General features: G+C 45.2%; 1 protein-coding gene across 1 annotated transcript in view; it reads right to left on the reverse strand.

Annotated features, from left to right (window-relative positions):
• Nucleotides 1-25,812, reverse strand: part of LOC311141439 (breakpoint cluster region protein-like) — a 47,545-nt gene that overhangs the window by 15,154 nt on the left and 6,579 nt on the right. Inside the window, exons 2-4 of the mRNA XM_084176769.1 lie at nt 1,631-1,791; nt 685-789; nt 276-461 (exon numbers count right to left, since the gene is read on the reverse strand). Of these exons, the coding sequence (XP_084032895.1) occupies nt 276-461; nt 685-789; nt 1,631-1,791 (452 nt within the window). The remainder of the gene's footprint in view (nt 1-275; nt 462-684; nt 790-1,630; nt 1,792-25,812) is intronic.

Here is a 25,812-nt window from a genome sequence, read left to right on the forward strand (position 1 = left end):
TAGTGTTTTGTCCTCCTTTACTGCCTGTTATGTGCTATAGCCAGGCTTTTATCTGTGCAGGAGATGTCTCCAGGCAGTCTGCTCACATGTGGGGTCACTGACTGTGATTGGATAAATATCTGCTTACTCACAGAACAATGCAGTTTGTGGCTGGGGAAGTCTATTTCACATGTTTTTGTACTTATGAACAAAGGAACAAAAGCACCTGGAAGAACCAACACAAAAGAGCCATAACAGCATTTCCTAGGTCTTTACACAACAATAATAAGGCTCACCAGTTTCTGGAAGAGATCACCCACACACTGGTTGTGGCTCCACTCCTGAACTCTGGGTAGCAGGGCATTGTAGAAGTCCTTGTGGATCTCATGGAGCTCTGTCACCTTGAAGAAGATGGTCTCTATCTGCTGGATGGTCAGCATCGGCTGGGAGGTAGTAGCTGCTGCCCTCAGAGGCTTCATGGGCTGGGACAATCAACACAAGACAAGCATTACTGTGAGTGTGTGTGTGTGTGTGTGTACACTGGTGGGTGGGTGTGTACATTTGCATGCATATATCCATCTGTGTGTGTCCATCCAACATGTAACATTTTACTGGCCCAACGCTTTTAATCGCTAGGCTACCTGCCACGCTGTTCATCACAGTAAGGTGTGTCATATTCAATTAGCTCAAAGTCCTGTCTCTTACCAGTAAGATAGCCCCCAGGTGGCTGAGATATGTCTCCTCACTGGCCAGGATCCCTGACAAAACCCACTTCCGCATCTCCAAGTCTTTCTCCTGAACCAGCTCTGTCTGTGTGTGAGAATGGGACTAACAGTGAATGACACAGAGAGAGAGAGAGAGAGAGAGAGAGAGAGAGAGAGAGAATCTTCCCTAAACCCCCTGGGTGTTCAATGAGACCTCTATACAGCTAGGAGTAGAGACTGTCCTCTCCAGGGAACCCAACACATTTGATTAAACCCTGTGGGAGATGTAGAGGGCAGAGGCCAGGGTCAAAGATCCATCGTATTGTGGAAGGAAACAACTACAGGATGGGACCTGTAGTTATTGATGGGTCAAAGGCATCAGTCAGTTAGGTTTCTGATAGTCTGTCGTCAACGAGGCTGGTGAGAGGAGGACGGCTCATAATAAAAGCTGGAACGGAGTAAATGGATCGGTATCATTTATTCCGTTCCAGCCATTACTATGAGCCCGTCTTCCCCCATTAAGGTGCCACCAGCCGCCTGTGGTCTGTCGATATGGAGCTCATTCATAGAGCACAGAGAGCAGAGCAGAAATGAATAGCTCTGACATTCCACAGCCTGAACACTAAGGGGGGCACAAGAAGAGGCCTCCCCTGGACTTAACCTTTGAAGATCAGAGAGTGGAGCACATCAGAGGAGGACGACCTAGGGGACACCGGAGATTGGCTAGGTACCGTACAGTAGGGGTGGATGAGATTTATAGGGTGAGTGAAAGTGTGGTTGGAACGAGCAGAGCATCGCTCCATTAAATGCACTCAGAGAGCCCAAGGCAGACTTATAGAGGACGGGGGCATTAACAGACTGCTACACTGGGACATGGGCTTTAAGAGTAGAAGATGGAAGTGTGTGGTAGTAGAAGTGTATAGTAGTTGGACTGGCGATAACTTTACCGACAGGGTGGACTCCAGGGAACCAGAGGAGTGTGTGTGCCGGCTGCTGCAGCTCGAGGAGGGCGAGGTGCTGAAAGGCAGGAGGTCATGATGCTGCTGGGGCTCCTCCGCCTGCTCCAGGTCATAGCCATAGGAAGGATGGGTCCCACTGTAGGGGGCTTCTGTGATAATGACACACAGATGAAGGGGGTTAGGTGTGGTAGTGTAAAATATGTTAGACAGTGGCACAGTGTGAATCTCTCTCTCTCTTCGACACCTCACTTCACACCCTTCACAGGCAAGACAACCTCTCTTCTCATCTAAAAACACCATTAATGCCTTTGAACAGGCAGATTAATTGTCGTGCTCTGTTTGACTGGAAACATAATCTCCCTCTCAAAAATACCAATCTGTATTAATATGTGTCTATATTCATCTGCTCTTTGAAATAAAAATAAATAAATAAAAAAGTGTAAAACATAATAATATTATAGTCATATAATCCTTTGTTGAGACGAGAATATGGTGCAGACACAAAAATAACCAAAATAGGTCTTACATCAAAAACAAACATAAAATAAAGTTATTCATATATGTATATCAATGGTATTATATAAAAGCTACTGTACATTCAAAATAACTCAAATGGCCCACAACTGCTGAAAATACAGCTGTGTCATTCAACCTCTAGTGTGCTCTATTCCAATACGTTCCGTGTCTCTGTGCTTCAAATCCTCTCTGATCTTCAGAGACTGTGCCAGACACACAGGACCGTCCCACAGCAGAGGATAAGCCAGGAGAATCGCAGCGAAAACTCTGATTCACTTGTGTGGTGAGGAGAAGCATTAGTCAGTCCCTCTACTCTCTGTACATACTGTAACATACTTTAACTGTACAGATGCAGCAGCAGTTCAAGGCAGCTCTTTGGTTTGTACTGTAGGTGTTAGCCACAGACCAGAAAACACCCCCTTTTATTCACAATCACAGCAAAAGCAGACATTCTGGGTGGAAGTGTTCGCAGACACAATGAAACACTGTGGTCTATTTTGATGTGTTACCTGCTGTTGTGTAGACTACATGTTTCCTCTATTATTTATCTATATATAGTATTGCATCAAAAAAGGGTTCAAACCCTGTTATTGTCACTTTGACTCACCAACAATGTCTACCATTATTGGCAGTATCTGTGTGGGAGAAGCACAAGCACCCCCAGTGCATGTAGTGATATAAGCTGTGGTGTTTGTTTGTCTGTGAGGCCTCAGTGTTGAAATAGCAGGACACTGAAATACTGTATGTTCAGAAGAGGACACACAGAGATCACTAAACTGAACAAAAATATAAAACGCAACATGTAAAGTATTGGTCCCATGCTTCATGAGCTGAAATAAAAGATCCCCGAAATTCTCCATACGCACAAAAAGCTTATTTCTCTCAAATTCTGTGCACAAATTTGTTTACGTCCCTGTTAGTGAGCATTTCTCCTTTGCCAAGATAATCCATCCACCTGACAGGTGTGGCATATCAAGAAGCTGAGTAAACAGCATGATCATTACATACTGTTGGTGCACCTTGTGCTGGGGACAATAAAAGGCCACTCTAAAATGTGCAGTTTTGTCACACAACACAACGCCACAGTTGTCTCAAGTTGAGGGAGCGTGCAATTGGCATGCTGACTGCAGGAACATCCACCAGAGCTGTTGCCAGATAATTGAATGTTCATTTCTCTACCATAAGCCGCCTCCAATGACATTTTAGAGAATTTGGCAGTACGTCCAACCGGCCTCACAACCACAGACCACATGTTACCACGGCAGCCCAGGACCTCCACATCCGGCTTCTTCACCTGCGGGATCGTCTGAGAGCAGCCACCCGAACAGCTGATAAAACTGTGGGTTTGCAGAAAACCCTGGCACCCGGCAGCTGTACCATCGTATGCCCTCGGGAGCGAGAGCCGAATCCCACTGGACCCCGGATGTACTCCAGATTGCGGTGGTCAGTCAAAATGAGAAAAGGGTGTTTAGCCCCCTCAAGCCAATGCCTCCACACTTTCAGAGCTTTATCCACAGCCAACAGCTCCCGGTCCCCCACATCATAGTTGCGCTCCGCCGGGCTGAGTTTCTTCGAAAAGAAAGCACAGGGGCGGAGTTTTGGTGGCGTACCCGAGCGCTGAGACAGTACAGCTCCTATCCCAGCCTCGGATGCGTCCACCTCTACTGTGAATGCTAAGGAGGGATCCGGATGAGCCAGCACTGGAGCCGAGGTAAACAGGTCCTTCAGGTGACCAAACGCCCTGTCCGCCTCGGCTGACCACTGCAGTCGCACCGGTCCCCCCTTCAGCAAGGAGGTAATGGGAGCCGCTACCTGACCAAAGCCCCGGATAAACCTCCGGTGGTAGTTGGCAAACCCTAAGAATCGCTGCACCTCCTTAACCGTGGTTGGAGTCGGCCAATTACGCACGGCCGAAATGCGGTCAATCTCCATCTCCACTCCTGACGCGGACAGGCGGTGCCCTAGGAAGGAGACAGACTTTTGAAAGAACAGACATTTCTCCGCCTTGACGTACAGGTCATGTTCCAACAGTCGACCAAGCAACTTGCGCACCAGGGACACATGCTCGGCTCGTGTAGCGGAGTATATGAGAATATCATCTATATACACCACTACACCCTGTCCGTGCAGGTCCCTGAAAATCTCATCTACAAAGGATTGGAAGAATGATGGAGCGTTCATCAACCCGTATGGCATGACGAGGTACTCATAGTGCCCAGGTGTGGTACTAAATGCCGTCTTCCACTCATCTCCCTCCCGGATACGCACCAGGTTGTACGCGCTCCTGAGATCCAATTTTGTGAAGAAGCGCGCCCCGTGCAATGACTCCGTCATACTAGCAATGAGCGGTAGTGGATAACTATACTTGACAGTGATCTGATTGAGATCCCGGTAGTCAATGCACGGGTGTAAACCTCCATCCTTCTTCTTCACAAAAAAGAAACTCGAGGAGACAGGTGAAGTGGATGGCCGAATGTATCCCTGCCCCAGAGATTCGGAGACATATGTTTCCATAGCCGCCGTCTCTTCCTGTGACAGGGGATACACGTGACTCCAGGGAAGTGCAGCACCTACCTGGAGATTTATCGCACAATCCCCCTGTCGATGGGGTGGTAATTGAGTCGCCTTCTTGAAGGCGAGAGCGAGAGCCAAATCGGCATATTCGGGGGGAATGTGCATGGTGGAGCCCTGGTTTGGACTTTCCACCGTAGTTGCCCCTATGGAAACACCTACACACCTCCCCGAGCACTGACTAGACCATCCCTTGAGAGCCCTCTGTTGCCATGAAATCGTGGGGTCATGAGAAGTTAACCAGGGAAGCCCCAACACCACTGGAAATGCAAGAGAATCAATCAGATACAGACTAATTTTCTCCTCATGACCCTCCTGCGTCTTCAACCAGAGTGGAGCTGTGACCTCCCTAATCAGGCCTGACCCTAAAGGGCGACTATCTAAGGCATGTACAGGGAAGGGCACATCAACAGGAACAATAGGAATCCCTAAACTACGGGAAAACTGACAATCAATAAAGTTCCCAGCTGCGCCTCAATCTACGAGTGCCTTATGCTGGGAATGAGGGGAAAACTCTGGAAATACGATATCAATACACATATGCACAGGGAGCTCTGGGTGTGTCGGGTGCCTACTCACCTGAGACGGTCCACCAGTGCTCTGCCTACTGCCTCGACTCCCTAAAGACCCTCCCCAGCACGGACCAGTATTGTGTCCTCTGCGGCCACAGTTGGTGCAGGAGATGGCCCTTCTTCCGGTCTCCCTAAGCGCAGCACCTCCGAGCTCCATAGGGGTAGGGTCGGAGGTGCTGGGGGATGGAATGGGCGGCCCCTGATCCGGACTTCCGCGGGTTGCCAACAGGTTATCCAGCCTTATCGACATATCCACCAGTTGGTCCAGGGTAAGGGTGGTGTCCCTGCAGGCCAGTTCCCGACGAACGTCCTCCCGTAGGCTGCATCGGTAGTGGTCGATCAGGGCCCTCTCATTCTATCCTGCGCTGGCAGCCAGAGTCCTGAAGTCCAGTGAAAGTCCTGTGCACTCCTCTTCCCCTGTCTGAGGTGGAATAGACATTCCCCGCCGCTCTCCCCTCCGGTGGATGATCGAATACCGCCCGATAGCGGCGGGTGAAATCCTCATAGCGTACTGACGCTGCGTCTATTCCTCCCCACTCTGCGTTGGCCCACTCGAGCGCTCTCCCCGACAGACAGAAGATGAGGGCGGACACGCTCTCGTATCCCGAGGGAGCCGGGTGGATGGTAGCCAGGTAGAGCTCTACCTGGAGCAGAAAACCCTGGCACCCGGCAGCTGTATCATAGTATGCCCTCGGGAGCGAGAGCCGAATCCCACTGGACCCAGGTGACGAAGGGGTGGACAGCGGTGTGGGTGGTTGTGTAGTTGGAGGAGGTGTAGGATAACCACCTCTCTCCCATCGCTCCATAGTGTTCAACACGCGCTCCTTTGCGGTGCCGAGAGTCTGGATCATGGTTGCCTGCTGTTGGACACGTTCCTCCATTGATCCGGACGAAATGAATGTACCTGCTGACACCATTTATGGTGCGTGTTCCTGTCAGGAGGTCAGTGTGATGCAGTAGGACGAAGTCAGGCGCAGGACACAGAGCTAATCGATAAACATACTTTACTCGTAGGTAATGTAAATAACATAACCTCCACACAGGGAGGAACAAACCCGCTCACCAGATGACAACCAAACATGAACAAACACGCACAAAACACAGTGGGAGCCAGAGGGTTAAATAGGGAAGAAATCAATACATAATGTGAACCAGGTGTGAACAATCAAGACAAAACAAGTAGAACACAGAAACATAGATCGGTAGCAGCTAGTACTCCGGCGACGACGAACGCCGAAGCCTGCCCGAGCAAGGAGGAGGGGCAGCCTCGGCTGAATCCGTGACACATTGAGCATGTTTGGGATGCTACGGATCGACGTGTACAACAGCGTGTTCCAGTTCCCGCCAATATCCAGCATCTTCGCACAGCCATTGAAGAGGAGTGGGACAACATTCCACAGGCCGCAATCAACAGCCTGATCAACTCTATGCGAAGGAGATGTGCCGCGCTGCATGAGGCAAATGGTGGTCACACCAGATACTGACTGGTTTTCTGATCCATGCCCCTGCCTTTTCTTTTGGTTAAAAGGTACTGTATCTATGACCAAGAGATGCATATCTGTATTCCCATTCATGTGAAATCCATAGATTAGGCCCTAATGAATTTATTTCAATTGACTGATACTTACATGAACTGTAACTCAGTAAAATCTTTGAAATTGTTGCATGTTGCATGTATATTTTTGTTCAGTGTAGTTCACCTCTGCTAGAAAACAGGAAAGAGAGGATTCCGGAAGCAAGGAAGGCAGATCGAACCCAGCCCTGTGGAGTGGCCGGGGCCTGGTTGAGTCAGGCTGACAGTGTGACACCCCCAGAGACCATGACAAAGAACATGAACAAACACACTGGGCCGTGCAGAGAGAAACCACTGAGGAGCAGGCCAGGGGAATACAGGGGAAGTCAATGTGAAAGGCCACACCGTGTGTCTGTCAGATTATACAACAGCAGTGACACTGGGTGAATAACCTCTCACACAGCCACAGAATCCTGGAAATCACTTTCAATGGACACACACTGACCCATCATACAGACTAAAATATATTTCAGTAAAATGGACATAAACCATAAAACATGTCTTAAAATATGATTTATTACATATGAATTGATATGAAATAAAATAATGTTCACAGAGACAGTTATTTACATGGCTCTTGAATAACCATGCTTTTAAATGCTGATTAGTTATCTGTGGTAGCATGAAAAAGCAGGCAAGCATCCCAACATTGAGTGAAGAGGATTTCACAATAGACTAGTTCCTCAGTAAAGCTTAGTTCTCAGACTGCAAGGCCTGTTGCTAAGGAAGTGCCCAGGCAGGTCTGTCCAGAACATTCAGCAAATTCATCAACTTCAGAGCAGGAAACAGACATTCTGCACAAGGTCACCTTTTCACACAAACATCCCCCTCCTCCCACCCGCACACATTTAGATTTATATTAAATATCATATATCAACTCTAGGATTGCTGTCCCTGAACCAACCCTGTGAGTTGTCTAATGCATTGACTTTTTCCTAAGTTAAATCATGGTAAAATATTTAACAAAGAAGCTCAGCTACGGCCCTGTGGGACTAACAAAGAGCTAATGCAGTTTCCACTGTTGTAATAGTATGGAAAGCCGTTTTAACATACACTCAGTGGCCAGTTCACAAAAATGGTTCGCTCCTACAGACAGTGAGTCACATGGCCATGGCTTGCTATATAAAGCAGGCATCGAGGCATTCTGTTGCTTTTTGATTGAACGTTAGAATGGGCAAAATTAGTGACCTAAGCGACTTTCAGCGTGGTATGATCGTCGTTGCCAGGCGCGCCGGATCCAGTATCTCAGAAATGTCTGGCCTCCTGGGCTTTTCATGCACCACTGTGTCTAGGGTTTACCAAGAATGGTGCGCCGAACAAAAAGACATCCAGTCAGCGGCAGTCCTGTGGGCGGAAACAGCTTGTTGATGAGAGGCCGAAGGAGAATGGCAAGAATCGTGCAAGCTAACAGGCGGGCCACAAACAGGCAAATAACAGCGCAGTACAACAGTGGTGTGCAGAACGGCATCTCGGAACACACAACTCGTCGATCCTTGTCACGGATGGGCTATTGCAGCAGACGACCAACACCAGGTTTCACTCCTATCAACTAAAAATAAGAAAAAGCAGCTCCAGTGGGCACGCGATCACCAACACTGGACAATTGAGGAGTGGAAAAACATTGCCTGGCCCAACAAATCCCGGTTCCTGTTGAGCAATGGCCCCATCCTGCCTGGCGTCAACGGTACAGGCTGGTGGTGGTGGTGTAATGGTGTGGGGATTGTTTTCCTGGCACACGTTAGGTCCCTTGATACCAATTGAGCAACGTTTCCATGCCCCAAAGAATTCAAGCTGTTCTGAAGACAAAGGGGGGTCCGACTCAGTACTAGATAGGTGTACCTAATAAACTGGCCACAGTGTATATTCATTAAAAAATATATATCAATAATTGTATTTTTTATATCAATAATGGGATTTTCTATATCAATAATTACACTTATTTATTTGAAATTAATTAGGAAAATATTCAATCATTTTTCTTTCACTTTGAAAATGTGGAGTAGGTTGTGTACATCAGTAGGAAAAATGTCAAATGTAATCAATCTTTAGATGTCATTTTAAGGCAGCAAAATGGGAAGACTGTGCAAGGGGTGTGTAGACTTCCACTAGGCACTGTATGTATGAGCATGCAAATGTAATCCCGCCCCCATGAAATGCATTATAATAATACATAAATAAATAAATATATATAAATGCAATTACCGATATCAAAATATCGATAATTGAATTTGGTATATCCAAAAAATATAATTAAATATTTTTTTTATATCAAATAATTTATTCTTATTATTTTGTAATTATAAAAATACAATTATTTATGTAAAAATCCAATTAATATATGTTAAAACAGCTTTCCCTAGTAATAGTCACAGCAGATGGGTTTATTCTTAAACACTATGTGGTTAAATGGTGGTAGAGTGAATCGGACCGTCTCCCCTCAATTAACCTCAAAATGGTTACTATTGTGCAATAGAGCTGTAACAAATACATTCTAATAAAATTGCATAACAGTGCTTAAACCAACAGCTGGGGCTGTGTGTGTTTTAGATGTAGCAGCCCAGGAACAGAGAACAACGTTTCTCTGGACTTTTAGTAGAGAATACTGCAGAATTTAGAGGTTCTTTCAGCATTATTGAATTTGCCTGTGTTCTGATCTTTGGGTTTAGGAAGCCAAAGTTCATCAGGCTCAGAAAAGCTTTGGCTGGATCTGGAAGTTGTGTTTGTTTAGTGTACAAGTTAGTAGTTCCCGAGGGAGCCATTTTGCCACACTACTACAAAGCTGCTTCTCTTTTAGCTTTAGGACAGGGCTGACCTAGAAATAGCTGCCTGCTAGGATTCCAAACACAACAGGTTAACATGCTCTTAAATCCCTGTCCAGAGAATAATCTGTGCACTGTCAACATGCACTCTGTCCCTGTAGATACAACAATTGGAAACCTGAAAACCTCGGTTTTGTGGAGAGTGATGATAGAGGTTTGACGCACGCATGCACACACACGTGCACACACAAACGCACACACGACAAAGCATCAAGGACATATTCACGGACATGTAATCCTAATCCACATGTATAGATAGATGAACTGACTATGATCCAGAGAGAAGGGGAATGACAGATGTGTTAGCAGGACAAATCCACAGAATCATAAACACAGAAAATCAACATCACAACAGTGATGTGGCCTTGCTTAGAGGGCAGGGTTCACACAGTTTCAGTGGAATACAGGATATCCATATGAATGCTCTAAAAAAGATTACTTGTCTTGAAGATGTAGTTCCCAGGCCATTTTCTTTCCCCCTTCGATTAAGACCGAGAGCTTGATCATGTTGATGCTGAATGTTGCTGCTTTTAGAATCTCCATGTAATGCATGCATCAAAGCACTGTCACACTTCACTGCATTGGCTAGACAACACTTTAAATGTTTCTATGGAGAGAAAGCTGAACTCTGCATTTGTTCTGGAAATAACTAAAAGGAGGAAATGGTCCAGACAGTGATCAGTTACAGCCTGTAGAGATCCTGCCAGGCCCACCTGGACACACGCATTAACCGGGATGGGATGCAATGAACAAAACGGAGTCCACCAATTCCTTTCAATTGACAACCAGAATTCAGATAAAATCTGTTAAAACAAGACACAAATGTTAATAGATTATCCGAAGACAGGGCTAATATTCCCTTTATTTTAGACATTATGGTCCAGGAATAATAATTTTAGTATTGAGTGTAGCACAGTGACAGTCTCTCTGTCACCTCTGACTGCATGTTTATAGATTAGAAGAGATATGGCCCCTTCTAAAATGAGAATAAAAACAACGGCAGAAATGCGTGTGAAGCTGTTAAGGGTTTTGGACACTTTCTGCCTCCACTAAATGGATTCTCATCCTGATCGTGTGATCACTGGGGAGACAGCCGTCAACTAACCGAGAGGAAACAAGTGTTACAATGGCTTTTACCATCCAGCATGTATGGAATGTATAAACAGAAAGCTATACAATAACAAATCTACTTTACTAATCCTCAGCCTACAAAGAGTTGCACTTCAATCCCACTACTGCAAAGGGGTATTTTCATCCCTCACAGCTAACCCAGGAAGGGCTGGGTTGGGTGGAGTGGATCTTTCAGTACTGCATACACTTCATTTCAGCACATCTGGTTTCTCTCTGATTGAGCTTCACCCATCAGGTTGAAAAGAAACAGGCCTGAAAACGTGGCACCTGCAATGGGGCGGGGTCACTGCGGCCCTGGAAGAAGCTGACTGGGTGTTTTGGCAGATCAGAGTGTGAGCCAAACAAACATCAGCACATTCTGGCACATCTGAAGTGCCCTGTTGAAGTGGGAGGGAGGCCGACCACAGGCCCAGAAGGAGTAGTCAGGCCCACCAGCTCTGCTCTGCTCAGATCTGTTATGGGACAGCCTAAAATTAGCACCAGCCATTGAGCAGTGTAGGTCAGAACTCAGCTGCCCAGCCCAGCACACCTACTAATCAGCGTGTTGAAATAGCTCAGGGTGGTCACAGTAATGCTCTGTATAACAGAATATCAAGGTTCAATAATTGCTCCAGTCTGTGACCTACAGGATACACACTCGCGCACACACACACACACACACAATTCAACCCATACAGATGATGCACTCACATGAGACAGTCTAAGAGTTGGACACACAGAAGGCCAGGTTTAGAGGCTTTTCCTCTTAGCACTGTGGACAACCAGGTAATGGGAGCAAAGACCACAAACTACACATGATTCTTCGCTATAATTGTGCTTTCAGAGCAATGTCAAGAAAAGTCGTTTAGCTTCCAGGAGGAATCTTCTTAAGGACTCATGCTTGTGGATATGCGTATTTGTTCTTTTTTTGTTTTGTTGGTATTTTACCCCCTTTTTCGTGGTATCCAATTGGTAGTTACAGTCTTGTCCCATCGCTGCAACTCCCGTACGGACACGGGAGAGGCGAAGGTCGAGAGTTGTGCGTCCTCCGAAACACAACCCAACTGAGCCGCACTGCTTCTTGACACAGTGCCCGCTTAACCCGGAAGCCAGCCGTACCAATGTGTCGGAGGAAACACTGTACACCTGGCGACCGAGTCAGCGTGCACTGCGCCCGGTGGGACAAGAACATCCCTGCCGGCCAAACCCTACCCTGGACGACGCTGGGCCAATTGTGCGCCGCCCCATGGGTCTCCCGGTCGTGGCCGGCTGCAACAGAGCCTGGACTCGAACCAGGATCTCTAGTGGCACAGCTAGCACTGCGATGCAGTGCCTTAGACCACTGCGCCACTCGGGAGGCCCCCTTGCGTATTTGTTCTACAGTACATCTTGTTAAAGTAAATACATGAAATATTACAGTGTGCCAGAAGTGACATCCACAAACTAACATGGCCCAGGCTGTTTGTGCAGAGGTGCGCTCATACAGCACTTTACATTTCATTAGCTGTGTTCCCCCATACCCCACAAGCAGCTGAGACATTCCATAAACAATTGGCTTGCCAGCCAGCAGTACAGAGGGCCCTTTGAATAGTACCTGGAAGGGAACTAAGACCAGGGGACCAGACGGACGACGGAGCACGAGGGAGGATTAGAGAGAAGAGGGAGGCCTGGAGGGAGGGCCAAAAGCTCAAACATTTCTCATGCCTTTTTACCATTATCTGTAAGAAAATATATGGATATGGAAAACTGCCTTGGGTAGACACAAATACTTTCAGACTTGGTTGTAGTAGGCCGACTGCACTTACAGAGAGACTGTACATGTTCTGTTAGATCTGACAGTATTTCTCATGTTTCAGAGTTGAGGGTTGAAATAGCGCCAAGTAGACCCAACCGTTTACCCCTATGCTGGTGTAACGAACTGGACACGGCCTACTTATTTGAGAGATATGAATGGTGTGTTTGTCCCTTTGCTCCATCTGACTGCAGCTGGCAGGGCCCTGGTCTGCTGCTATGATCCCCTGCCAGCTCTCCAGGCACACTCCATTCTGCACCATTTTACCAAGTCAACTACCCGGGAGGACAGGTGACACTAAACACAGAGCTCACTCAGGGTGCACAAGAGCTCTTTCCCTTTTCTGTGCTGGCCCCACTTCATCCAAATTGTTGGACAATTTTCTTGTATATAAACTCAAGGGGAGGGAGAGGTCAAATAATGTTTGCTTCCTTAACCACTAAAATCTCAGAATGTTGACATTCAGGTACAAAAAACAGTGTGAGCTTCATCAGGAGCTCTGAAAGATTCATGATTGGACCGTAAACCTGGAGGGTGGGCCACCACCACCTCTCTGATTCCTCCTGTGGTTGCAAATACAGCCCTGGACTGAGGCCAGACACACAGACAGATAGGAACACTATAAGACAGACTGAGTGAAAGATTGTCATTAGTGTCAAATGAGACATACAGACCTGTCTAACTGATATTAAGCGGAGGCTACTCTTGGCCTGGCACTGGTTCACTCAATGTGCAGACATTCTAACAACACAAGCCCCAGTAGCCCTTCTTTTAATGCACTCATGATTAGCCATGAGTCAGTTGTATGGCAACCCCAGTCATTCTCTGAGCCATACAGTAAGAAAAAGTCCTGGCCACTGGCATATGTCTATGTTATAGTGATAACTATTCTACAATGGACCCTGGGACTAAACACCTCGCTCTGCAACTGGATCCTGGACTTCCTGACGGGTCGCCCCCAGGTGGTAAGAGTAGGTAAAAGCACATCTTCCACGCTGATCCTCAACATGGGGGCCCCTCAGGGGTGCGTGCTCAGTCCCCTCCTGTACTCCTTGTTCACACATGACTGCATTGCCAAGCACAACTCCAACACCCTCATTAAGTTTGCCGACAACACAACAGTAGTAGGCCTGATCACCGACAACGATGAGACAACCTATAGGGAGGAAGTCAGAAACCTGGCAGTGAGGTGCCAGGATAACAACTTCTCCCTCAACGTGATCAAGACAAAGGAGATGATCGTGGACTACAGGAAAAGGAGGGCCGAGCATGCCCCCATTCTCATCGACGGGGCTGTAGTGGAGAAGGTTGAGAGCTTCAAGTTCCTTGGTGTCCACATCACCAATGAACTGTCATGGTTCAAACACACCAAGACAGTCGTGAAGAGGGCACAACAACGCCTATTCCCCCTCAGGAGACTGAAAAGATTTGGCATGGGTCCTCAGATCCTCAAAAAGTTATACAGCTGCACCATCGAGAGCATCCTCACTGGTTGCATCACCGCCTCGTATGGCAACTTCTCGGCCTACGACCGCAAGTCACTACAGAGGGTAGTGCGTACGACCCAATACATCACTGGGGCCAAGCTTCCTGCCATCCAGGACCTCTATACAAAGTGGTGTCAGACGAAGGCCCTAAAAATTGCCAAAGAGTCCAGCCCCGTAGTCATAGATGGTTCTCTCTGCTACCACACAGCAAGCGGTACCGGAGCGCCAAGTCTAGGTCCAAAAGGCTTGTTAAAAGCTTCTACCCCCAGCTAACCAAATGGTTACCGGAATATTTGCATTTACACCCCCCGTCCCCCTGTCCCCGTCAAATGTTTGGACACACCTACTCATTCAAGGGTTTTTCTATATTTTTACATTGTAGAATAATAGTGAAGACAAAACTATGAAATAACACATGGAATGATGTAGTAACCAAAAAAGTGTTAAACAAATCAAAATATATTTGAGATTTGAGATTCTTCAAATAGCCACTCTTTGCATTGATGACAGCTTTGCACACTCTTGGCATTCTCTCAACCAGCTTCTTGAGTTATTCACCTAGAATGCATTTCAATTAACAGGTGTGCCTTCTTAAAAGTTAATTTGTGGAATTTCTTTCCTTCTTAATGCGTTTGAGCCAATCAGTTTTGCTGTGACAAGGTCTGGAAGACTAGTCAGGATTGAGGCGAAGATGAACGGAGCAAAGTACAGAGAGATCCTTGAAGAAAACCTGCTCCAGAGAGCTCAGGACCTCAGGCTGGGGCGAAGGTTCACCTTCCAACAAGACAATGACCCTAAGCACACAGCCAAGACAATGCAGGAGTGGCTTCGGGACAAGTCTCTGAATGTCCTTGAGTGGCCCAGCCAGAGCCCGGACTTTAACCCGATCAAACATCTCTGGAGAGACCTGGAAATAGCTGTGCAGCAACGCTCCCCATCCAACCTGACAGAGCTTGAGAGGATCTGCAGCGAAGAATGGGAGAAAATCTCCAAATACAGCTGTGCCAAGCTTGTAGTGTCATACCCAAGAAGACTTGAGGCTGTAATCTCTGCCAAAGGTGCTTCAACAAAGTATTGAGTAAAGGGTCTGAATACTTACACTACCAGTCAAAAGTTTGGACACACCTACACATTCAAGGGTTTTTCTTTATTTTTACTATTTTATACATTGTAGAATAATAGTGAAGACATCAAAACTATTAAATAACACATATGGAATCATGTAGTAACCAGAAAAGTGTTAAACAAATCAAAATAGATTATTCAAATAGCCACCCTTTGCCTTGATGACAGCTTTGCACACTCTTGGCATTCTCTCAACCAGCTTCATGAGGTAGTCACCTGGAATGCATTTCAATTAACAGGTGTGCCTTCTTAAAAGTTAATTTGTGGAATTTCTTTCCTTCTTAATGTGTTTGAGCCAATCAGTTGTAATAATAATAAATAATAATAAGTTGTGTTGTGACAAGGTAGGTGGGGTATACAGAAGATAGGGCTATTTGGTAAAAGACCAAATCCATATTATGGCAAGAACAGCTCAAATAATTAAAGAGAAACGACAGTCCATCATTACGTTAAGACATGAAGGTCAGTCAATAGGGAACATTTCAAGAACTTCAATTTCAAGTGCAGTCGCAAAAACCATCAAGCACTATGATGAAACTGGCTCTAATGAGGACCGCCACAGGAATGGAAGACCCAGGGTTACCTCTGCTGCAGAGGATAAGTTCATTAGAGTTACCAGCCTCAGAAATTGCAGCCAAAATAAATGCTTCACAGAGTTCAAGTCACAGACACATCTCAACATCAACTGTTCAAAGGGGACTGTGTGCATCAGGCCTTCATGGTCGAATTGCTGCAAAGAAACCACTACTAAAAGGACACCAATAAGAAGAAGAGACCTGCTTGGGCCAAGAAACACGAGCAATGGACATTAGACTGGTGTAAATTTGTCCATTAGTCTGGAGTCCAAATTGGAGATTTTTGGTTCCAACCGCCGTGTCTTTGTGAGACGCGATGTGGGTAAATGGATGATCTCCGCATGTGTAGTTCCCACCGTAAAGCATGGAGGAGGAGGTGTTATGGTGTGGGGGTGATTTGCTGGTGATACTGTCAGTGATTTATTTAGAATTCAAGGCACACTTAACCAGCATGGCTACCACAGCATTCTGCAGCGATACGCTATCCCATCTGGTTTGCGCTTAGTGGGACTACCATTTGTTTTTCAACAGGACATTGACCCAACACACCTCCAGGCTGTGTAAGGGCTATTTGACCAAGAAGGAGAGTGATGGAGTGCTGCATCAGATGGCCTGGCCTCCACAATCACCCGACCTCAACCCAATTGAGATGGTTTGGGATGAGTTGGACGGCAGAGTGAAGGAAAAGCAGCCAACAAGTGCTCAGCATATGTTGGAACTCCAGGGGAAGCTGGTTGAGAGAATGCCAAGAGTGTGCAAAGCTGTCATCAAGGCAAAAAGTGGATATTTGAAGAACCTCAAATATAAAATATATTTTGATTTGTTTAACACTTTTTTGGTTACTACATACTACATATGTGTTACAGTGGCTTGCGAAAGTATTAACCCCCCTTGGCATTTTTCCTATTTTGTTGCCTTACAACCTGGAATTAAAATGGATTTTTGGGGGGGTTGTATCATTTGATTTACACAACATGCCTACCACTTTGAAGATGCAAAATATATTTTTATTGTGAAACAAACAAGAAATAAGACAAAAAAACAGAAAACTTGAGCGTGCATAACTATTCACACCCCCCCCCCCCCCCCCCCCCCCCAAAGTCAATACTTTGTAGAGCCACCTTTGGCAGCAATTACAGCTGCAAGTCTCTTGGGGTATGTCTCTATGAGCTTGGCACATCTAGCCACTGGGATTTTTGCCCATTCTTCAAGGCAAAACTGCTCCAGCTCCTTCAAGTTGGATGGGTTCTGCTGGTGTACAGCAATCTTTAAGTCATTCCACAGATTCTCAATTGGATTGAGGTCTGGGCTTTGACTAGGCCATTCCAAGACATTTAAATGTTTCCCCTTAAACCACTAGAGTGTTGCTTTAGCAATATGCTTAGGGTCATTGTCCTGCTGGAAGGTGAACCTCCGTCCCAGTCTCAAATCTCTGGAAGACTGAAACAGGTTTCCCTCAATAATTTCCCTTTATTTAGCACCATCCATCATTCCTTCAATTCTGACCAGTTTCCCAGTCCCTGCCGATGAAAAACATCCCCACAGCATGATGCTGCCACCACCACCATGCTTCACTGTGGGGATGGTGTTCTCGGGATGATGAGAGGTGTTGGGTTTGCGCCAGACATAGCGTTTTCCTTGATGGCCAAAAAGCTCAATTTTAGTCTCATCTGACCAGAGTACCTTTTTCCATATGTTTGGGGAGTCTCCCACATGCCTTTTGGCAAACACCAAACGTGTTTGCTTATTTTTTTCTATAAGCAATGGCTTTTTTCTGGTCACTCTTCCGTAAAGCCCAGCTCTGTGGAGTGTACGACTTAAAGTGGTCCTATGGACAGATACTCCAATCTCTGCTGTGGACCTTTGCAGCTCCTTCAGGGTTATCTTTGGTCTCTTTGTTGCCTCTCTGATTAATGCCATCCTTGCCTGGTCGGTGAGTTTTGGTGGGAGGCCCTCTCTTGGCAGGTTTGTTGTGGGTCCATATTCTTTCTATTTTTTAATAATGGATTTAATGGTGCTCCGTGGGATTTTCAAAGTTTCTGATTTTTTTTATAACCCAACCCTGATCTGTACTTCTCCACAACTTTGTCCCTGACCTGTTTGGAGAGCTCCTTGGTCTTCATGGTGCCGCTTGCTTGGTGGTACCCCTTGCTTAGTGGTGTTGCAGACTCTGGGGCTATTTCAGAACAGGTGTATATACAGTTGAAGTCGGAAGTTTACATACACTTAGGATTTTTCAACAACTCCACACATTTCCTGTTAACAAACTATAGTTTTGGCAAGTCGGTTAGGACATCTACTTTGTGCATGATACAAGTAATTTTTCAAACAATTGTTTACAAAAATATTATTTCACTTATAATTCACTGTATCACAATTCCAGTGGGTCAGAAGTTTACATACACTAAGTTGACTGTGCCTTTAAACAGCTTGGGAAATTCCAGAAAATGATGTCATGGCTTTAGAAGCTTCTGATAGGCTAATTGACATAATTTGAGTCAATTGGAGGTGTACCTGTGGATGTATTTCAAGGCCTACCTTCAAACTCAGTGCCTCTTTGCTTGACATCATGGGAAAATCAAAAGAAATCAGCCAAGACCTCAGAAAGAAATGTGTAGACATCCACAAGTCTGGTTCATCCTTGGGAGCAATTTCCAATAGCCTGAAGGTACAACGTTCATCTATACAAACAATGGTACGCAAGTATAAACACCATGGGACCACGCAGCCGTCATACCGCTCAGGAAGGAGACGCGTTCTGTCTCCTAGAGATGAACGTACTTTGGTGCAAAAAGTGCAAATCAATCCCAGAACAACAGCAAAGGACCTTGTGAAGATGCTGGAGGAAACAGGTACAAAAGTATCTATTTCCACAGTAAAACAAGTCCTATATCGACATAACCTGAAAGGCCGCTCAGCAAGGAAGAAGCCACTACTCTAAAACCGCCATAAAAAAGCCAGACTACCGTTTGCAACTGCATATGGGGACAAAGATCGTACTTTTTGGAGAAATGTCCTCTGGTCTGATGAAACAAAAATAGAACTGTTTGGCCATAATGACCATCGTTATGTTTGGAGGAAAAAGGGGGTTGCTTGCAAGCCAAAGAACACCATCCCAACCGTGAAGCAGGGGGTGGCAGTGTCATGCTGTGGGGGTGTTTTGCTGCAGGAGGGACTGGTGCACTTCATAAAATAGATGGCATCATGTGGAAGGAAAATGATGTGGATATATTGAAGCAACATCTCAAGCCATCAGTCAGGAAGTTAAAGCTTGGTCGCAAATGGGTCTTCCAAATGGACAATGACTCCAAGCATACTTCCAAAGTTGTGGCAAAATGGCTTAAGGACAACAAAGTCAAGGTATTGGAGTGGCCATCACAAAGCCCTGACCTCAATCCTATAGAACATTTGTGGGCAGAACTGAAAAAGCGTGTGCGAGCAAGGAGGCCTACAAACATGACTCAGTTACACCAGCTCTGTCAGGAGGAATTTGGCCAAAATTCACCCAACTTATAATTGAGTGTATGTAAACTTCTGACCCACTGGGAATGTGATGAAATAAATAAAAGCTGAAATTAATCAATCATTCTCTCTACTATTATTCTGACATTTCACATTCTTAAAATAAAGTGGTGATCCTAAAACAGGGAATTTTTACTAGGATTAAATGTCAGGAATTGTGAAAAACTGAGATTAAATGTATTTGGCTAAGGTGTATGTAAACTTCCGACTTCAACTGTATACTGAGATCATGTGACAGATCATGTGACACTTAGATTGCACACAGGTGGACTTTATTCAACTAATTATTCGACTTCTGAAGGTAATTGGTTGCACCAGATCATACACTGCTCAAAAAAATAAAGGGAACACTAAAATAACATCCTAGATCTGAATGAATGAAATAATCTTATTAAATACTTTTTTCTTTACATAGTTGAATGTGCTGACAACAAAATCACACAAAAATTATTCAATGGAAATCAAATTTATCAACCCATGGAGGTCTGAATTTGGAGTCACCCTCAAAATTAAAGTGGAAAACCACACTACAGGCTTATCCAACTTTGATGTAATGTCCTTAAAACAAGTCAAAATGAGGCTCAGTAGTGTGTGTGGCCTCCACGTGCCTGTATGACCTCCCTACAACGCCTGGGCATGCTCCTGATGAGGTGGCAGATGGTCTCCTGAGGGATCTCCTCCCAGACCTGGACTAAAGCGAGACATGATGTCCCAGATGTGCTCAATTGGATTCAGGTCTGGGGAACGGGCGGGCCAGTCCATAGCATCAATGCCTTCCTCTTGCAGGAACACACTCCAGCCACATGAGGTCTATCATTGTCTTGCATTAGGAAGAACCCAGGGCCAACCGCACCAGCATATGGTCTCACAAGGGATCTGAGGATCTCATCTCGGTACCTAATGACAGTCAGGCTACCTCTGGCGAGCACATGGAGGGCTGTGCGGCCCCCCAAAGAAATGCCACCCCACACCATGACTGACCCACCGCCAAACCGGTCATGCTGGAGGATGTTGCAGGCAGCAGAACGTTCTCTACGGCGTCTCCAGACTCTGTCACGTCTGTCACATGTGCTCAGTGTGAACCTGCTTTCATCTGTGAAGAGCACAGGGCGCCAGTGGCGAATTTGCCAATCTTGGTGTTCTCTGGCAAATGCCAAACGTCCTGCACGGTGTTGGGCTGTAAGCACAACCCCCACCTGTGGACGTCGGGCCCTCATACCACCCTCATGGAGTCTGTTTCTGACCGTTTGAGCAGACACATGCACATTTGTGGCCTGCTGGAGGTTATTTTGCAGGGCTCTGGCAGTGCTCCTCCTGCTCCTCCTTGCACAAAGGCGGAGGTAGCAGTCCTGCTGCTGGGTTGTTGCCCTCCTACGGCCTCCTCCACGTCTCCTGATGTACTGGCCTGTCTTCTGGTAGCGCCTCCATGCTCTGGACACTACGCTGACAGACACAGCAAACATTCTTACCACAGCTCGCATTGATGTGCCATCCTGGATGAGCTGCACTACCTGAGCCACTTGTGTGGGTTGTAGACTCCGTCTCATGCTACCACTAGAGTGAAAGCACCGCCAGCATTCAAAAGTGACCAAAACATCAGCCAGGAAGCATAGGAACTGAGAAGTGGTCTGTGGTCACCACCTGCAAAACCAGTCCTTTATTGGGGGTGTCTTGCTAATTGCCTATAATTTCCACCTGTTGTCTATTCCATTTGCATGTGAAACAGCAAATGAACAGCATGTGAAATTTATTGTCAATCAGTGTTGCTTCCTAAGTGGACAGTTTGATTTCACAGAAGTGTGATTGACTTGGAGTTACATTGTGTTGTTTAAGTGTTCCCTTTATTTTTTTGAGCAGTGTATTTAGGGGCTTCATAGCAAAGGGGGTGAATACATATGCACGCACCACTTTTCCGTTATTTATTTTGTATAATTGTTTTAAACAAGTTATTTTTTTCATTTTACTTCAGCAATTTAGACTATTTTGTGTATGTCCATTACATGAAATCCAAATAAAAATCCATTTAAATTACAGGTTGTAATGCAACAAAATAGTAAAAATGCCAAGGGGGATGAATACTTTTGCAAGGCACTGTATTTCATAGTTTTGATGTCTTCACTATTACTCTACAATGTAGAAAATAGTAAAAATAAACAAAAACCCTTGAATGAGTAGGTGTGTACAAACTTTTGACTGGTACTGTACATGTACATATTACCTCAATTACCTCGACTAACCTGTGCCCCCGCACATTGACTCTGTACCGGTACCCCCTGTATATAACCTCGTTACAGGCCTCCTATAGCTCAATTGGTAGAGCATGGCGCTTGCAACGCCAGGGTTGTGGGTTCGATTCCCACGGGGGGCCAGTATGAAAAATGTATGCACTCACTAAACTGTAAGAGCATCTGCTACAGTGGGGGAAAAAAGTATTTAGTCAGCCACCAATTGTGCAAGTTCTCCCACTTAAAAAGATGAGAGAGGCCTGTAATTTTCATCATAGGTACACGTCAACTATGACAGACAAAATGAGGAAAAGAAATCCAGAAAATCACATTGTAGGATTTTTAATGATTTTATTTGCAAATTATGGTGGAAAATAAGTATTTGGTCAATAAAAAAAGTTTCTCAATACTTTGTTATATACCCTTTGTTGGCAATGACACAGGTCAAACGTTTTCTGTAAGTCTTCACAAGGTTTTCACACACTGTTGCTGGTATTTTGGCCCATTCCTCCATGCAGATCTCCTCTAGAGCAGTGATGTTTTGAGGCTGTCGCTGGGCAACTCCCTCCAAAGATTTTCTATGGGGTTGAGATCTGGAGACTGGCTAGGCCACTGCAGGACCTTGAAATGCTTCTTACGAAGCCACTCCTTCGTTGCCCGGGCGGTGTGTTTGGGATCATTGTCATGCTGAAAGACCCAGCCACATTTAATCTTCAATACCCTTGCTGATGGAAGGAGGTTTTCACTCAAAATCTCACGATACATGGCCCCATTCATTCTTTCCTTTACACGGATCAGTCGTCCTGGTCCCTTTGCAGAAAAACAGCCCCAAAGCATGATGTTTCCACCCCCATGCTTTACAGTAGGTATGGTGTTCTTTGGATGCAACTCAGCATTCTTTGTCCTCCAAACACGACGAGTTGAGTTTTTACCAAAAAGTTCTATTTTGGTTTCATCGGACCATATGACATTCTCCCAATCCTCTTCTGGATCATCCAAATGCACTCTAGCAAACTTCAGACGGGCATGGACATGTACTGGCTTAAGCAGGGGGACACATCTGTCACTGCAGGATTTGAGTCCCTGGCGGCGTAGTGTGTTACTGATGGTAGGCTTTGTTACTTTGGTCCCAGCTCTCTGCAGGTCATTCACTAGGTCCCCCCGTGTGGTTCTGGGATTTTTGCTCACCGTTCTTGTAATCATTTTGACCCCACGGGTTGAGATCTTGCGTGGAGCCCCAGATCGAGGGAGATTATCAGTGGTCTTGTATGTCTTCCATTTCCTAATAATTGCTCCCACAGTTGATTTCTTCAAACCAAGCTGCTTACCTATTGCAGATTCAGTCTTCCCAGCCTGGTGCAGGTCTACAATTTTGTTTCTGGTGTCCTTTGACAGCTCTTTGGTCTTGGCCATAGTGGAGTTTGGAGTGTGACTGTTTGAGGTTGTGGACAGGTGTCTTTTATACTGATAACAAGTTCAAACAGGTGCCATTAATACAGGCAACGAGTGGAGGACAGAGGAGCCTCTTAAAGAAGAAGTTACAGGTCTGTGAGAGCCAGAAATCTTGCTTGTTTGTAGGTGACCAAATACTTATTTTCCACCATAATTTGCAAATAAATTCATTAAAAATCCTACAATGTGATTTTCTGCAATTTTTTTTCTCAATTTGTCTGTCATAGTTGACGTGTACCTATGATGAAAATTACAGGCCTCTCTCATCTTTTTAAGTGGGAGAACTTGCACAATTGGTGGCTGACTAAATACTTTTTTTCCCCACTGTAAATGACTAAAATGTAAAAAATGTAAAAAAATGTACTGTTATTTTATTGTTGCTCTTTAATTATTTGTTATTTTTCTATTTTCTTCTGTAAGGTCTACACCCGTTGTGTTTGGCGCATGTGACAAATACAATTTGATTTTGAATTGAATTAACTATGGCAAAGCAGACAAACCATAGAAGTGTCTTCCTTTAAGCCACACTGCTAATCAGCAGCTGTATTCACAGCCAGGAGTGACAATTGGCCTAGATATCCACATATGAGGAGACTGTGCTCATTCTCTCATTCCTAGGCTATTCTAGGAAAAAGACACCTTAGAGATTTGTACATTTTAGACTAGCTGTTTTCCGATGATTACAAGCGAGAGGTGTAGCATGGTTTGTAGAGTCAGTGTAGCAAGGACAGAGGCCCGTTTATGCCCGTCAGTACTGTACCCAATGCTAGGGCTGTCCCTCCTCCTCCTCAGGCAGACCCAGAGTATGTCACAATGCCAGACAGTAGAACACTAGAGGAGGTCTGCAAGGTAGTCAATGCCCCACTATGTTTGACTGGCTGTCTGCTCATGCAGTCACAGAGAAAACTGCATCCCCAAGTTGTTTTTTCTAATTAAAATGTAGCAATGACATACAGTACCAGTCAAAAGTTTGGACACACCTACTCATTCAAGTGTTTTTCTTTATTTTTACTATTTTCTACATTGTAGAATAATAGTGAAGACATCAAAACTATGAAATAACACATATGGAATCATGTAGTAACCAAAAAAGTGTTAAACAAATCAAAATATGTTTTATATTTGAGATTCTTCAAAGTAGCCACCCTTTGCCTTGATGACAGCTTTGCACACTCTTGGCATTCTCTCAACCAGCTTCATGAGGTAGTCATCTGGAATGCATTTCAATTAACAGGTGTGCCTTCTTAAAAGTTAATTTGTGGAATTTATTTCCTTCTTAATGCGTTTGAGCCAATCAGTTGTGTTGTGACAAGGTAGGGGTGGTATACAGAAGATAGCCCTATTTGATAAAAGACCAAAGTCCATATTATGGCAAGAACAGTTCAAATAAGCAAAGAGAAACGACAGTCCCCATCATTACTTTAAGACATGAAGGTCAGTCAATCAGGAAAATTTCAAGAAAGTTTATTCAAGTGCAGTCGCAAAAACCATCAAGCGCTATGATGAAACTGGCTCTTAAGAGGACCGCCACAGGAAAGGAAGACCCAGAGTTACCTCTGCTGCAGAGTATAAGTTCATTAGAGTTACCAGCCTCAGAAATTGCAGCCCAAATAAATGCTTCACCTAGTTCAAGTAACAGACACATCTCAACACCAACTGTTCAGAGGAGACTGCGTGAATCAGGCCTTCATGGTCGAATTGCTGCAAAGAAACCACTTGCTTGGGCCAAGAAACACAAGCAATGGACATTAGACCGGTGGAAATCTGTCCTTTGGTCTGATTAGTCCAAATTTGAGATTTTTGGTTCAAACCGCTGTGTCTTTGTGAGACGCAGGGTAGGTGAATGGATGATCTCAGCATGTGTGGTTCCCACCGTGAAGCATGGAGGAGGAGGTGTGATGGTGCTTTGCTGGTGACACTGTCTGTGATTTATTTAGAATTCAAGGCACACTTAACCAGCATGGCTACCACAGCATTCTGCAGTGATACGCCATCCCATCTGGTTTGGGCTTAGAGGGACTATCATTTGTTTTTCAACAGGACAATGACCCAAAACACACCTCCAGGCTGTGTAAGGGCTATTTGACCAAGAAGGAGAGTGATGGAGTGCTGCATCAAATGACCTGGCCTCCACAATCCACCGACCTCAACCCAATTGAGATGGTTTGGGATGAGTCAGACCGCAGAGTGAAGGAAAAGCAGCCAACAAGTGCTCAGCGTATGTGGGAACTCAACGTATGTTGGAAAAGCATTCCAGGTGAAGCTGGTTGAGAGAATGCCAAGAGTGTGCAAAGCTGTCATCAAGGCAAATGGTGGCTACTTTGAAGAATCTAAAATATATTTTTACTTGTTTAACACTTTTATGGTTCCTACATGATTCCATATGTGTTATTTCATAGTTTTGATGTCTTCACTATTATTCTACAATGTAGAAAATAGTAAAAATAAAGAAAAACCCTTGAATGAGTATGTGTGTCCAAACTTTTGACTGGTACTGTATTGCAACTTAAACTAATTCAAATGAAGGCAGTGCCATTATTTTTTATTTTTTATTTATTTTTAGTCATTTAGCAGACGCTCTTATCCAGAGCGACTTACATGAGCAATTAGGGTTAAGTGCCTTGCTTAAGGGCACATCGACAGATTTTTTCAACCTAGTCGGCTCGGGGATTAGAACCAGCGACCTTTCGGTTACTGGCACAACGCTCTTACCCACTAAGCCACCTGCCGCCCTGCCATCTGAAAGGAACATATGAACCCTCCTTATAAAGCTACATAGTCACCAGAACGCTTGTGCAACTAGAGCACAGTGGCCCTTTATAACATTGTCA

Source organism: Coregonus lavaretus (assembly GCF_964263955.1).
Source record: "Coregonus lavaretus genome assembly, chromosome: 14".
Lineage (NCBI taxonomy): Eukaryota > Metazoa > Chordata > Actinopteri > Salmoniformes > Salmonidae > Coregonus > Coregonus lavaretus.